At 42.8% G+C, this 16,667-nt stretch overlaps 1 protein-coding gene across 6 annotated transcripts in view; it reads right to left on the bottom strand.

The window, feature by feature from the left end:
* The window catches only part of AASS (aminoadipate-semialdehyde synthase), a 100,832-nt gene continuing 85,015 nt past the window's right edge, over positions 851 to 16,667 (bottom strand). For 5 of the 6 annotated variants that reach the window (XM_021078482.1, XM_021078483.1, XM_013985640.2 and 2 more), the window contains 6 exons: positions 13,406 to 13,573; positions 9,731 to 9,826; positions 6,956 to 7,071; positions 5,812 to 5,900; positions 4,989 to 5,165; positions 851 to 3,574 (listed from right to left, as the gene is read on the bottom strand). In XM_021078482.1, coding sequence (XP_020934141.1) covers positions 3,456 to 3,574; positions 4,989 to 5,165; positions 5,812 to 5,900; positions 6,956 to 7,071; positions 9,731 to 9,826; positions 13,406 to 13,573 — 765 coding nt within the window. In that variant the 3' untranslated portion in view covers positions 851 to 3,455. 6 annotated transcript variants of the gene reach the window in all.

Raw genomic sequence — 16,667 nt, 5'->3', positions numbered from 1 at the left:
GTTATTGCAAAAAAAATTCCTAATGTCTTTAAACATCTACTTGGTATCAGGCTTTTCTCTTACATTTTATTATTAACCTTTAAAACCATTCTGTGAATTACTGCGTTCCTCATTTTACGGAAAAGGAAGCAGCTAGTACGTTGTAGAACCATCTGTTTCTCAGAGAAACTTGTAGTGTCTCATGAGTCTACAACAAGGAACGCTGGAAATGTGTCATCTGGAGGAGGCCAGAAAAGGCAGAAGGATCTGGAAGATGGGAGCATTGGGTCTTACCAAATGCTCCAGGGATTCACAAACTGTGGCTTAAGTTTAGGCTTATCAATAGACTCCACCCATCCATACCCAGATTCTACCACCTTTACTGTTGAAATTTCTGCTGGAAAACTTGCGGTTGAGAGGGCAGTGTTCCACTCTGTCTGTACCCACGCTGACATTTCCTTTCCTAGCACTCCCACTGGACCCCCCTCCTTAATCAGACCCCCTTTGTCACTCGGTCATCAAGCTCAAACCATCTATTACATCGGTGCATGCCCTCTCCCACTCACCAGTTCCCTAGATCCCGCGCCATCTGGGTGCTCTTCCAGACTGACAGGGATCAATGCAACATAAGCTGTTATTTCCTAACTGATTATGTTAAATTCAATGTCGTGGTAGAAAGAAATGCCACAACAGACATGTCTCTCCTTAGCAATAGACTATTGATCGCCACATACTACTTTTGGCAGGTGGAACCAGGCCTTGATCAACGTTGGTCCTTTTCAAATAGCACAGATGGTATCTCAACTGCTGTATGTCCCCCACAGAACACCTGTTTATGGGGAGAGCAGAAGTAATTTCATATGCCAGAATATGACCACGGCCCATCAGAAAGTTTAATGTATATCCCTAAAGAGAAACATTTTTTTTCTCTAAGGTGAAAAAAAGATTTATACAACTTGAGATATAATTCACATCCTGTACAATTCACACAAAGCGTACAATTCAGTAATTTTAGTATATTCACAGAGTTGTGCCTCCATTCCCACAATCAATTCCACAACATTTTCATCATCTCCCCGCAAAACCCCCCAAACTCATTAGCAGTCACTCCCACTCCCCCCAAGCCCCCCAGCCCTACGCACCCACTAATCTACTTTCTCCCGTGTAGAGATTTGACTACTCTGGACATTTCATACAATTGAGACCACACGTTATGTGCCTTTCATGCCTGGCTTCTTTCACTTAGTATATTTTCAAGGTGTGTCCATGTTGTATCATGTTATCAGTACTTCATTTCTCTTTTATTGCCAGATAAAAATTCCAGGGTATAGATACGCCACCTTTTGTTTATTCATCCATTATTAGATGGACATTTATTTGACTTGGTTTGGTTTCTGGTTGTTATGAATAGTGCTGTTATGAACATCTCTTTATAAGTTGTTGGGTGGACATATTTCCATTTCTCCTGGGTGTATACCTAAGAGTGGAATCGCTGGATTATACGGTAACTATGTTTAACCATTTGAGGTACTGCCAAACTGTTTTCCCAAGCAGCTACACCATTTGGTAGTTCCACTAGAAGTTTATGAGGGTTCCAGTTTCTCCACGTCTTCACCAACACTTGTTATCTTTTTCACAATAGCTATCCTGGTGACTCTGAAGTGGTATTTTTCTGTAGGTTTGATTTGTATTTCCCTGAGAGCTAATGCATATTGATCATCTTCTCCTATGTTTATTGGCCTTTTGTATATCTTCTTTGGAGAACTGTCAATTCTGACCCTTTGTCCATTTTTTCAATTGGGCTTTGTCGTTTTATGGGATATAGTTCTTTATTCTAAATACAAGTTCTTCTCTTACCTGATATATGATTTGCAAAAGTTTCTCATTCTGTGGGTTGTATTTTGCCTTCTAAATGGTATTCTTGGGAGCAAATAAGTCTTTAATTCTGATGATATCCAACTTATCTATTATTTTTCCCATTTGTTGCTTATGCTTTTGATGTCATTTATTTAAGAAACCATTGCCTAATCCAAGGTCATGAAGATTTACACCTATGATTTCATCTAAAAGTTTTATAATGTCAGCGCTTATATTTAGGTCTTTGATCCATTCTGAGATAATTTTTATATGTGTTCTGAGATAGGGAGTCTAACTATTTGGGTTTTTTTTTTTACTTTTTTAAAAAATTAAAGTGTAGTTGATTTAATATTGTGCCAATTTCTGCCATACATTAAAGGGATTCTAACTTTATTCTTTTGCACGTGGATATCCAGTTGTCTTAGAACAATTTGATGAAAAGACTATTTTCCTCTATTGCCTTTTTCAAAAATTGACCATAAATGTGAAAGTTACTTCTAGACTCTCAATCTATTCCTATTTTACACTTTTTCCTCAGAATTTTTTTTTTAATTTTTTAACTTAAAAAAAAATGGAGCATGTGGAAGTTCCTGGGCCAGGGATCATAACTCCGCCTTAGTTGTGACCTGTGTCACAACTATGGCAATGCCAGATCCTTAACCTGCTGCACCACAAGAGAACTCCTAGAATTGTTTTCTTAATATCACTTTTGTTTTGTTCAATTGAAACTACATACAAATATAGTCAATTTTTGAAAATCTTGTATCTCACAAGTTTGCTGAATTCATGTATTAGTTTTTTCTATGCTTAATGAGGTGATCATGTAGATTTTGATTTAATCTTACATATTTCATTTTCCAAACACTCAAGAGAAAACCGTTAAGAAATATCATTTCTAAATAAATCGTAATTTTACAAAAAAGGCATAAAATAGCACTGATGCACAGGTTTATGGATAGGCATCCAACTGAGTCAGTTTGAAAAATACAAAAATAAAGCTGCATGAAGAAATGTTTTCTTTGCTCTTTTTGCTTTTTAGGGCCACACCCATGGCATATGGAAATTCCCAGGTTAGGGGTCAAACTGGAGCTATAGCTGCCAGCCTACGCCACAGCCACAGCCACACCAGATGCGAGCCATGTCTGCAACCTGCACCACAGCTCAGGGCAACACCGAATCCTTAACCCACTGAGCGAGGCCAGGGATCAAACCCACGACCTCATGGACACTAGCCAGGTTTGTTTCTGCTGAGCCACCATGGGAACTCCAAATTTTTTCTTACTAAAAAGATTAAAAACGTCACCTGCTGATTACAGGAAAATATGTTGCTGTAAGAAAAAGTTGCATAATAAATTAACAAATGATACAGTCGTTATTACTTTTATACATACATGGAAAACACATGATAGAATTATTAAAGTTCTCTGGTAATTACCAGCATCTCTTGTTCAGATGTTGCATATTAAAATAGAGATTTATATTTCAAAAACACCATTGTATTGACTTCACCAAGACATATCATGCTTTATATTTTGATAGATCACATTAGCAAGCATGTTTTTGCACCACAGTTCAGAGCTGTGTTGCCTGGGAAGATAAAAACAAGATATAATTCTCAATTATGGCTTGATTGTGCTCTGTGTAGTATACATAATGCCTTCTGCTTTAATTCTCTCCAATATTGGTCCATAGATCTCCTTTGAAAACGGCCCCATCAGGCCTTTAGCTTGAATTTCACCTGGAAGAAAATAAGTTTGTAGTTACCACCTTAAAGGGGGAATGAAAGGTTAACTTCTGTAGTAACAATCTCTATACAGCAGTAAACTCTGAGTCAATCATTTGTTGGCGGTCTAGAGATTTTTTAAATAGCTACTAAATCATTATTTAACCAACACTCTAAAAGGAAAAGGAGTTAACTGAAAGCCCAGCTGGACTTGCGGACCGAGTCTGAATTTATACACTTCACAGCATTAACCATCAAATCATAAAGTATAACAAGAAAGTAAAGGAAACATAACTGATCTACTTTATTTGCCGATGTCATTTTTTAAGACGCATAACACCAACAGAATGAGATTAAGCCCAACCTGGTTGCCAGGGCACCAGCATCTGTTAGAACGGCTGAGAGAGCAAGTCTGGGTGCTCACTTTCAAGGCCATGATGACCTCACCCCTCATCACTTCTTCACTCTGCTTCCTCAATAACGAAGCAAGGGGGTGTAATTTGATATTAGCTACCATGCTATTCTAGATATGTCTTCTCATCATTTCACATTTATATGCTTTGATTTGATGCTTTTACTCCCCTCCCACTTTCACAATGGGGTGTTCTATCCCGAGGTCATGCTTACTGAATACAAACGTGATCTTAAGGGGAGAGTGGAAATTTGGATTCCTTTCATTCCAAATATATATTGATTATTTGTAATAGGTTGAGATAGGAAGGTTAATGAAACATGGCCTATATTTTTCAAGATCTGGAAGTGAATACCCTCTACTATTTCAGGGTCGCTGCTTCCAAAATATGAAAAGCCAAGGAAAGAAAGGAAGGAAGTTAATACGCCCTGGGGACCCTTCTGTGTAGTAGGAGCTTTATTTATTATTTCCATTTAGTGTCAAAACAACCTTATGAATTTGTGATGACAATCCTAACTTTAAAGATGAAAGAACTCTGACTCGAAGATGCTACCTTGCACCCATCACTCAGCCATCTGGGGGCTGAGCTGGTACAGAAATCAGGTCTAACTCCAAAGCCCCTGGTTTTTACTCATCACAAGGTGATCTGCCAGTCAGCCAGGGCTTGGGTCTTCTGAACTGGCTCCCTTTTACTTTATTTTAATTTTTATTTTTTCCTTTTTAGGGCCACTCCTGTGGCATATGGACATTTCCAGTCTAGGGGTTAAACTTGAACTACAGCTGCCAGCCACAGCAATGTGGGACCCTTAACCCACTGAGCGAGGAGGCCAGGGATTGAACTGTACTCATGGATACTAGTTGGGTTCCTTACTGCTGAGCCATGATGGGAACTCCTGAATTGGCTCCCTTTTAGTTAAAAGACAGTGTCATACTCAAGAATAATTATTTTCTATCCAGGTGCTACATGACTTGGAGATAATATGGAGACAGACTTGGTCCCGCAATGAAAGAACTTACCATCAAGTAACATCTTGGCTGCCATAGCAGTGGGTAACCCCACAGTTTTGGCCATGGCTGAAAAGCCATTGACATCCCCGTAAACCACAAGATCAATTGTTTTATTTTCTAGATGTCCAGAAGGATGTCTGATTCCAAAGTTGTCTCTCATCACAATCATATCTTTCTCTCCAGGGCCTTAAAATAAATAAACATACATTTTAAAATGCCACCGCCATTACAGATCCAATGTCGTATTGCACCCCCTTGCTTCTGCCCTTCTGTTCTCAAGTTTCCTTTCCCATTTTATATCTATATATACTTAGACAATTGTGTTCACTGCTTTCTAGCCCAAACACCAAATTAAAAATGCAAGGAAATGGTAAGTCAGAGCTAGTTCCTCTATCCAGGATATATCTGTATCATATTACAGATCCTGTGTGTACTGCTATAGAGGCTACCCACCCTTCTCCCCAAAATGCTCCTTCAGCATTTCCCTAATGTGCCAAAAATTAAAACTAGTGATTTTTGCCTTTGCCAGCCATATTAGCCAAGATCTTTTTTTTTTTTTTTTTTTTTTGGCCACACCTGAAATTTCCCTGGCCAGGGATCAAATCCACACCACAGCAGTGACAATGCTGGGTCCTTAACTTGTGCAGCCACAGGGAATTTCAAGCCAAGTTCCTTCTTACTGCAGAGTTCCCTTATTCTTCCTGCGCTTCCCGCGCTTTTCCCCTCATTTCATGTTTCCTCATTCCCACTGAGTGGCTCCAGCCAGACAAACTAATTCACAGATTCTTATGATTCTTCTCCTGGGATGTTTAGGTAATAGCCCCCGGCCTACCATAGGAGAGCTTCGTGGCCAAATGTTTGGAGAGTGCATCCACCAGAGACTCTGCCCGAGGGACTTGCTCATCCCCAAGTAAGCCCAACCTGAGAAGCACAAGAGAGGGCTGCATTAGTGCAAGCCCTGTACATATTCTCACTTGGGAATCAGAGAGAGAACTTGTTGGGTTTTATCTGGAAAGGGCAGGACCACAAGATGAGAGTTCAAGTTATAGGACTTTTAAGTTCCTGTAAAATAGCAGTAACAAGAGCAGTGTTTAAACCTTTAGAGTCATCCCAGATGCTCCTGGGAGTGCAGCCCGGAGCCTGAACTGACACATTATGAATGCACATCGTTGTAAAGCTTTCTAAGATTAATTTACAGTTTGGTTCTCGCATGTCAAGGCTACCAGCATAATGGCCACAGCTACGTGAATAAGTGTTTTCAAGTAGTTAAAGGAAGACTGGGAGAACCTCCTACAGGAGAGAAAAAAATATCCCACCTTTCTTGGGAACTGAGTAGAGAAGCTCCTCAAAAATAAGTCTTCCCGGAGTTCCCGTCATGGCACAGTGGTTAACGAATCCGACTAGGAACCATGAGGTTGCGGGTTCGGTCCCTGCTCTTGCTCAGTGGGTTAACGATCCGGTGTTGCCGTGAGCTGTGGTGTAGGTTGCAGAAGCGGCTCGGATCCCGTGTTGCTGTGGCTCTGGCGTAGGCCGGTGGCTACAGCTCCGATTAGACCCCTAGTCTGGGAACCTCCATATGCCGCGGGATCAACCCAAGAAATAGCAACAACAACAACAACAACAACAAAAAAAAAAAGGATCTGGCTTTGCCATGAGCTGTGGTGTAGGTTGCAGACGTGGCTCGGACCCCACATTGCTGTGGCTCTGGCATAGGCCGGCGGCTGCAGCTCTGATTCAACCCCTATCCTGGGAACCTCCATATGCTGCAGGTCCGCAGACATAGCTTGGATCTGGCGTTGCTGTGGTTGTGTTGTAGCTCCCATTAGACCCCTAGCCTGAGAATCTCTATGTGCTACAAGTCTCCATGTGCTGCTGCAAGTGTAGCCCTAAAAAGCAAAAAAAAAAAGCAAAAAAACAAAAGGGCTAATTAATCACTGACCTGGTGTTTTGCTCTAAGCTGACTGATTGGTGCTTACCATTCGGCAGCCTCCAGCTGGGCACTGTCTCCTCCTAGTTTCTTAAAGACAGCTTCCTTAAGCACATCAGACTTGGAGGAGGGTAAAATCCCAACTAGATCACAGAGGAGTTCTTTCTGGTTGGAAAAACAAAGATGAAAATTCTAAGTTCCTGGTAAAATGAAAAATAAGTTGATAAGTTATCCTATGAAACCATTAGAGGACTTCCCGTCATGGCTCAGTGGTTAACAGATCTGACGAGGAACCATGAGGTTGCGGGTTCGATCCCTGGCCTCGCTCAGTGGGTTAAGGATCCAACATTGCCATGAGCTGTGGTGTAGGTTGTAGATGCAGCTCGGATCTGATGTTGCTGGGCTGTGGTGTAGGCCGGTGGCTACAGCTCCCATTAGACCCCTAGCCTGGGAACCTCCAGAAGCCACGGGTGCAGCCCTAAAAAGAAAAAAAAAAAGAAAAAAAAAAAAGAAGAAGAAACCATTAGACCTCAAATGCACTTCAAATTTTAAATTGGAAATAATTAGAAATAGCAAAGTGTGGCACACACATGTGTGTACACACAGCACACTGCCACATATCAATAAAAGCCTAGTATTTCAGGATGTTATTTCTGCAATAAAAATGGGTCATAACACCAAATCAATATGAAAAAAAGGTGATACCATAGTCACTATCACATTGCCTGCCTTTGCATAGCCTCTCCATAACCTTTTCATCCTCAAGGAGTTGATTTTGGCCAGAAAAGAGTGGAAGGGGCTTAGTGCTATGGTTGCTAGTAGCAACCAGAGTTCTTTTGTAGGTTCAAGAAATGAGGAAGAGGAGTTCCTGTTGTAGCTCAGCAGTAACGGACCCCACTAGCATCCATGAGCTTGATCCGTGGCCCCACTCAGTGGGTTAAGGATCCAGCATTGCCATGAGCTCTGGTGTAAGTCGTAGACATGGCTCAGATCTGGCATTGCTGTGGCTGTGGTGTAGGCTACAGCCTGCAAATCAACCCTTGGCCTGGGGACTTCCATATGCCACAGGTGTGGCCCTAAAAAAAAAGAAATAAATGAGGAAGATTCTACAGAAAATAAAATCTAAAATCTCAAGGGAGGGAGTTCCCACCGTGGCTCAATAGTTAACGAACCCGACTGGCATCCATGAGGATGCAGGTTTAATCCCTGGCCTCGCTCAGTGGGTTAAGGATCTGGCATTGCTGTGAGCTACAGTGTAGGTTGCAGATGCAGCTCAGATCTGGTGTTGCTGTGGCTGTGGCGTAGACCTCTAGCCTGGGATCCTCCATATGCTGCGGATGCGGCCCTAAAAGACAAAAAGACAAAAAAACAAACAAAAATCTCAAGGGAAGAACAGTGGTCATAGCTTTTTCCACTTCCTAAAAAAAGACTTTTTACAGGCTCCCTAGGTGAAAGTTATGCTCTAGATTAAGGATCAACAAACTAGTCCCCAAGCTAAATTGAGTTCACCACCTGGTTTTGTAAATAAAAAGTTGTGTTGGAATACAGCCATACCCATTTGTTTATGAGCAGTCTGAACTGAGTGGTCTGTAGAAACAATATGGCCCACAAAGCTTAAAAAAATTACAACCTGGTCTTTTACTGAAAGAAAAAAAAATTGCCAGACTGCAGTTACCAACGTGAGGGCATTGGCCCCAAGAATGCCTGCACTAACCTTCCCAGTCCAGCTCCCTCAATTCCAGTGAATATAGCTATTTATTCACTGCTATCCAACAAGTAAATTTATGACAGTTGTAGTCTAGATTGAAGTGAGTCTCAGATACACACACACACAAACTGAATGTGTGTGTGTGTCTTTTTTAGGGCCACACTCCAGGCATATGGAGGTTCCCAGGCTATGGGTCCAACTGGAGCTACACCTGCCAACCTACACCACAGCCACAGCAATGCAGGATCCGAGCCACATCTGTGACCTACACCACAGCTCACGGTAACACCGGATCTTTGACCCACTGAGCGAGGCCAGAGATCAAACCCTGATCCTCATGGATACAAGTTGGGTTAGTTAACCACTGAGCCACGACGGGAACTCTACAAACTGAAATTAAAAGGAACTGGCGAGCCAGAATACCAGCATTTCTTGGGAGACATAATGAGATTAGCAATATTGATTCTTTTTTCCTTGTGATAAATTTCTGGCATTTCTATTAGAATATGAGGTCATTTATTTAAGTTAAATGACCAACTGGTAACAAGTTAATTCCTGGAAGTTAGCAGAAGCTCTACTTTATATTCAGGTCAAAGCCTTCCAAGTCCCTTCCAGCCCCGAGACTCTAAGATTTTAATACGACACAGATATGCGCATAAACTCAGTAATTAAAAACTCAAATTGCTCATGATCACAAATAGCCAAATGAAAGAACTACTGGAACTCAGGGGTTGGGAATCTAGTTCTATGATCCCACCAGCATTTCTCCTGTTACATCAGTTTCAAGAGGCCCAAGCTGAACTCCTGTTACTGCATCACTTCTTAGACAAGTGGCAAAGCCCAGAGCACAATGCCAAGAGCAGGTCCATCTCTACTCAGGGCTGAGGGAGCATCAAGTGGTAGAAGTTGCTGCAGGGAATAGGCCCTTTGAGTCCACCTCTATCCATCCTTCCATAACAGTGAAGGGAAAGAGGGCTCTGGTGTTAGGAATTAACTTCCTGCACGTTAAGTCACAGAACGGGCGCTTTTTCCGGTCCAAGCCAAGGTTCTAACCTGACCATCTCAGGAGGCACTTCTGAAGAGCAGCAGACAGTGTATAAATCTGGAGTCACTCACCCAGGTGAGGGGGCTGGCTTCAGGTTGGAGGGCAGGAAACACATCTCTGTTTATAAGACCCAGTTTTACAAAGCCATTCAAGGCTTTGGCATATCCCTGTAACAAGAGGTATTAAGCAGTATGTGAAAATGTTCTCTTCAAAGAAAAAAAAATTTAAGTTTGTTTGAAAAGAGGGATCTATCTTCCTAATTCATTTAGAGAACAGGCTGAAAATGGCCATTTGTAGTGCTAGTATTGATGCAGCCGCCTTCAAGTTCAAACCAAAATCAGTGGTGTTGCACAATCCCACCGATTCATATAAGAGACCTTGCAAAGAATGAGTCTTTACTTTTGTTTCTGGGTAACATGTGAGTGGTGTTTTCTGACAGTTTAAGGGCAAATTTACTGTGTTCTCTGATTTCAGGTCAGCAGAACTGTATTATAATAGAACAGTTGTTCTCTCTCTTATAACAGAAGAAAGAGCTTGTAAGAATATCCCCCAATGCAGATAATCCATTCTACTGATTAGGAACCATCATCCTAAAGCATATAGGGAGCCAGGGAAAGGTAGGAATTAGAGCAGTATTTCTAAAATGTCACAGCTCTGATTAAAATTCCCCATGTGTCCGCCACTGTCTAAGGGCAAGTCGGAAAGTCCTTGGTATATAAACCCATCCCAACACATCCCTCCGGCCTGACTCACGAGTCATCATCTCCACACTCACCGTCCCCCAAACAAGCCACTGTGCTCTTTCCAGGACCTCAGTGCATGCCGCTCCTGTGCCTGGAAGGTGGTAACCACCCTTGCTCACCTATGAAATGCTCATTCTTTCCTTAAGACCCAGCTCAGCACACCTGCTAGGCCCCCAAGTGAGGGGGCGCTCCCTTCTTCTCTGTATTCCTGGAGCTTTGTGTTCATACCTCTGTCATGGCACTCAACACAAACTGCAATTAACTGTCTCTTCAGCTGCTGAACTGTCAGCATAGAAATTGTGTGTGTCTGTGTGTGTGTGTGTGTGTGTCCTTCATCCCCAGTGTCCATCACTACGAAGGACTGGATGGAAGAGATTCTGAATGAGGAAGCAAAGGACCACCATAATGTGTGTTCTTCTGGGAGCACATCATGCGAGGGGGTGGGGTGGGGGAGGGAGGGGAACGGGAGTCCAAACACGTGGCTTTACAGCTACTGCAACTACAGAGGGAGAGGAAGGAGGAGGGGGAGGGGGAGCGGAAGGAGGAGGAGAAGGGAGGAAGAGGAGGAAGAAGAGAAGAGAGGTAGGAAATTATTTCAAAAAGCAATGAAGTTATTAAGCTATAACACAGGTCAGGTTGTCATTGTATTTTTTACCATTTAATGTGTGAATTTTCACATTTCTGAAAGGTGTCCTATTCAAACTGTTCAAAGGTTACTAATCAAAAGAATTCACATTCATTTGCTCGAACCCAGTGTAAATATATTTCAAAGAGGAGAAACAAAAAAGCAAACCCCCCAGCTTGCTTCTAGAAGCTGAGAAATGCTGGAGATCCTGTCCTCCAACAGCTCAATGATGAAACATTTCCGAGCTATTTCTTAATCTCAGACATATATTTTTAGGGTGACCTCTACAAATGATTTTATGATGGGTATGCATTTATCAATAAGCACTTGGCAAGCTGCTGCCACATGTGAGACTCATGCCAGGGGCTGAGGGCACAGAGATGAAAAATGCAGACCCCACCATGAAGCAACTCCAGCCCCAGAGAAGCATCAGCTGAGTCAAACAATAAGGCCTGGCACAGAGTGGGCAGAACCATGACCACTGAGGACTGACTGCGCGACAGTGGGGCATCACAGGTGCTACGACAGAGGTGAACACGGAGCTGGGGACACAGACAAGAAGAACTCGAGCAGATGTGGGGGAGCGGAGACAAGGAGAGGAGTTAAGAAAGACCCAAAGCTGGGTCTGGGAGGACTCAGGTGACAGGCAGGCGCAGGAGAATCAAGGTCTCCCTGCCATATTTGGGTGACAGGGCCATTTCTCTAACATTGGAAGGCATATGCGGGTTACTGAAGGGCTGCTGACACTGCCCGGATGGTGGCCCTGAAGGATATGACCACCGTGACGATGGACATGGCTTCCATCTAGACACATTTTGAGAGCTTTATGTCATTTTTTTTTTTTTTTTTGCTTTTGTCTTTTTTAGGGCCACACCCGCGGCACATGGAGATTCCCAGGCTAGGGGTCCAATGGGAGCTACAGCTGCCACCTATACCACAGCCATAGCGACACCAGATCCCAGCCGCATCTGCAAGCTACACCACAGCTCATGGCAACACCGGATCCTTAACCCCCTGAGTGAGGCCAGGGATCGAACCCACAACCTTATGGTTCCTAGTCAGATTCCTTTCTGCTGCGCCACAATGGGAACCCCTATTTAATTCTTAATAGTCTTAAAATCCTCTATTTCTGAGTCTGTATGTTTGGTAAGAGACTATAACTAAGGCTATCAGTAAATCCTAACTCCTGAATCCCATGGGAAAAAAAAGTCACTACTTAAAATCTTAGTACAGAAGACTTTTTTTTTTTTTTTAAGCTATCGCATGAAGTGGCTTGATACAGGATCTCAATTCCCAGAGCATTAAATTCTTAGAACAAATTGAGGAAAACAGAATTAAGAATCTGCCAGATCTGGGGGGTATATGGCTTCAATTCACACTAGAATTTCTGCTGTACCTTAAAGGCTTGTGAAACATCCATGGTTTTCCATCTTCCAAGCATACTCTGACAAATCATTTAGTTCCTGGACAGTGAGGACACCACATTCCTATGAGTAGGTGCCAAGAAACCTCACAGGGCACAGGGATCTGAAAGCAGATCTCGAGTTTTTAGGGATCTATGTATGTTAGACGCACTGGTTGTAAGTGGGTTGGGTCGTGCCCCTTGTAATTCGTGGCCACTCAGAACCTTAGAACGGGACCTTATTTGGATCTTTGCAAATATAATTAGTTAAAGATCTAATCAAACTATATTGAGGATGGGTCTTAAATCCAATGCCTGGTATCCTTGTAAGGAGAGAAGAGGACACAGTGACACAAACAAGAGAAGGGGATATGAAGACGGAAGCAGAGATGGGACCAATATGCCTACAAGGTAAAGAACAGCAAGAACGGCCCACAACCACCAGAAGTGAGGGGTGAAGGTGGGGGACAGTTTTTCCCTCAAAGCACCAACCCTGTCACACTGTGATTTCAGACTGTGACCTTCTGGATTGGGAGAGAATAAATTTCTGTTGTTTTAAGCTAGTAGTAATTTCTTACAACAGCCCTAGGAAACTATGACACAGATGGCCTTAATCTGGTCACACTTGTAACTACTCTGGTGATTAAAAAGATGTGTACTTGGAGTTCCTGTCGTGGCTCTGTGGAAACAAATCCAACTAGGAACCATGAGGTTGCAAGTTCGATCCCTGGCCTTGCTCAGTGGGCTAAGGATCTGGCATTGCCATGAGCCGTGGTGTAGGTCGCAGATGAGGCTCAGATCCTGCATTGCCGTGGCTGTGGTGTAGGCTGGCAGCTGTAGCTCCAACTGGACCGCTGGCCTGGGAGCCTCCATATGCCACAGGTGCGGCCCTAAAAAGCACCAAAAATAAACAAACAAACAAACAAACAAACAAACAAAAACAGGCAACCTGTTCCTCTCCAATAGAGCCACTTACCTTGTACCTTAGTGTTCCTCGCAATAAAGTGTGAGCCGATGAAATGCCATAAATCTCGGCATATTTTGTGCTGTCTCTGTTAGGATAACCTTCCAAATTCAATCCAGGGAAATAATCCATGGGAGTAACAGAATCCAGAAATGAGACACCCCCTACGACATTCACAACCTGAGGAACAGAGAAAAGGTACACGTGGGGTTAAAATAACGTGGCCCCTTTGGATTTACCGGTATCATCTGAGTAAAAAGAAAACCTGGGTTTTATGAGAAAAGCAATGGGGATTTGCAAACAAAAAAATTTAATGACACTACGCTAATCAACATCTCCTACTCGAGCTGTTCCTCTAATGTCATAAATTCACAAGGCCGTTGTTCTCCCAAGCGTTAAAATCTGACTTAAACCATTTCATTTTTTACTAAGATCTTGCTTCTAATTTTTTTTTATTGCCCCTGGATAAGACTACATTGAACTGTCCCTCTAGAGTTTTGTTTTGTTTTTAAATTAAGCAATATGCTACAAGCAACAGATACCCAAGTGGCTTCTGTGCTCAGACAGCAATGGTCACATTCTCACCCTGTTCTTCTTCACTCCCATCCCCCTTCTGAATGCCATGCCAGGTGCCAGTCTTGTGCCGCCATTCACACAGCTAGCATTACTGAGCCCCTGCTATGTGGGTACCAGGATCACACGCACGGTAGAGGGAACAAGGACCGTGATGAATGAGATTCAGTTCTTGCCTCCAGGTACGCCTTTGCTCATTGAACAAACATTTGCTTAATGTCTCCTAAGACCCAGGAGCTCACAGCCTAGCCTAGTCAACCCACCTGTGTGTGAGGGGAAAGGCAGTGGGGAGATGCCCCCTCACAGGGAGTACAATGTGATGGTCATACGGTGAGACTCAAAAAAGTGCCACCCTGGAGTTCCCATCATGGCTCAGTGGTTAACGAATCCGACTGGGAACCATGAGGTTGCGGGTTCGATCCCTGGCCTTGCTCAGTGGGTTAAGGATCCAGCGTGGCCGTGAGCTGTGGTATAGGTTGCAGACTCAGCTCAGATCTGATGTTGCTGTGGCTCTGGCGTAGGCCGGTGGCTACAGCTCTGATTCGACCCCTAGCCTGGGAACCTCCATATGCCAAGGAAGTGGCCCTAGAAAAGGCAAAAAGACAACAACAACAACAAAACAAACAAAAAACAGAAAAGCACCAAGCACCATCTAAAATTCCAAGAGCGAGATTCCGAAGAAAGTGGGAAATGCTTTCCATGGAACTTTCTTGTGAAACTCTTCTAGACTTCACTGTAAACATTTCCAGAGGAACCATTTCTATACTATATCTATAAAACAAATTTCTTTTAGCAGGATTCCAAAGTTTTAAAAAGTCTGATAAAAAGGCAAATGTTAACTTTTAGGGTCACCTCCACCAATCTCTCTTCCATAACCTATAGCAATTCTAAAGTCTGGTTTACTTGTTTGAAGGTTAGGAATTTTTGAGAAAAATTCTGGAAGATAATGTGAGAAAAAGAATGTACATCTATGTATGTGTGACTGGGTCCCTTTGATGGATAGTAGAAAATTGACAGAACACTGTAAACCAACTTATAATGGAAAAAATAAAAATTAAAACAGAAAAAAAAGAATGTATATATCTGTATAGATGGATCATTTTGCTGTACAGCAGAAATTGATGGAATATTGCAAATCAACAATAATAAAACATTTTTTATAAAAAGAATTTTAATCGGGACTACTATATTCTAGCACTGTACTAATCAGAAATAAATCATAAGTCTTTCATGAGATCCTCGCAAAGAAAATAGGGAAATATAAGTTGAAAGAGAATGATTCATTTAGAGATTGACAGCTGCTGAAGCAACTTGACCCAAAAATTACTGGGTAATTTGATATCAACTCGATATCAATTGTGACATATCATAGGCTTCATTAATAAGTCCTGTCCTGTTTAACATTTTATTAATGACTTGGATAAAGAAAGACCTATTTACCAATTTGGCAGAGGATATGCATTTTTTTTTCTGACTCAGCAATGCTCAATCCAAGACCTACCCCAGCAGACACGCAGCTCACTGCTGGTGCAGGCTGGCTGCTCTAAGTCTAACGGACCCTTTCCCCACACAAGCACTCACACCCACACGTTTCCCAGCCACTGAGAATAACTGACAGCAAGCTTGCTATATATAAGACATTTAACACAGACAATATTCAGATAAGCATTTATCCAGGGCCCCTACTGTTTGCCAGCTATCTTATACATTACCTTTAAGCCACACAATAACCCATTTTTCAGAGGTGAAAACTGAGGCTGAGAGTCACCCAGAGGCAGAATGGAACCTAAGTCTATTGGACTCCAATGTCCATGTTCTTTTTACTCCACCATGTGGTCCACTGTCTACTTTCTACTCTACCAGACTGTCCCTTTAACCTTGCTTATTTGTGGATCAGTATTTTGAGAAGGATATTGATTGACAAGATACTGCATTCCCAATTATGCCACCAATGATGCACCTGAAAATTGTACCGAGCATGGCTACAGGCAATGGAGAGCAGCAGCTACGAAGACGGGGCTGGTTGCTGTAGTCAGGAGAGAGACAGGTGACAGAAAGGGCGCTAGAAAACCTATGTCAAAGTTATGTTTGCAGAGCAAGCCCCATCTGTAGTTAGTGTATTCGTTTAGCTTGGGAGTGGCTTGAAGGAGAGGATGGCAGGCTCTGCCATGTCACACCAGGTGCCAGAATATCCCACCACCCACGAAGGGAACAGAACTCAGACAGGACATAATTACCATCTCCAAATGTATGGAAGGAAATCAGACTTGTTGGAAATAAGGTTAGAAGTTAGAAGTTATCAGAGTTCCCATCATGGCTCAACGATTAACGAATCTGACTAGGAACCATGAGGTTTCAGGTTTGATCCCTGGCCTCACTCAGTTGGTTAAGGATCCAGCGTTGCCGTGAGCTGTGGTGTAGGTCGCAGACAGGGCTCAGATCCCGCGCTGCTGTGGCTCCAGCGTAGGCCAGCAAGAGCTCCGATTCGGCCCCTAGCCTGGGAGCCTCCATATGCTGTGGGAGCGGCCCTAGAAAAGGCAAAAAGACAAAAAAAAAAAAAAAAAAGTTAAAAGTTAGCAATAGTATGAGTGGTAGATGCACTGTCCTACCTCCTTGCAGTAATTTCCAATGAGGTATGTCCTACTTCCTGGGGCACTGCCTGAGTTGCTGGAAAAATTTAAGATCTCAACTTAAAGCAGAA

This window comes from Sus scrofa, chromosome 18, assembly GCF_000003025.6.
Source record: "Sus scrofa isolate TJ Tabasco breed Duroc chromosome 18, Sscrofa11.1, whole genome shotgun sequence".
NCBI lineage: Eukaryota > Metazoa > Chordata > Mammalia > Artiodactyla > Suidae > Sus > Sus scrofa.
This window is presented reverse-complemented; position numbering and strand designations above follow the sequence as displayed.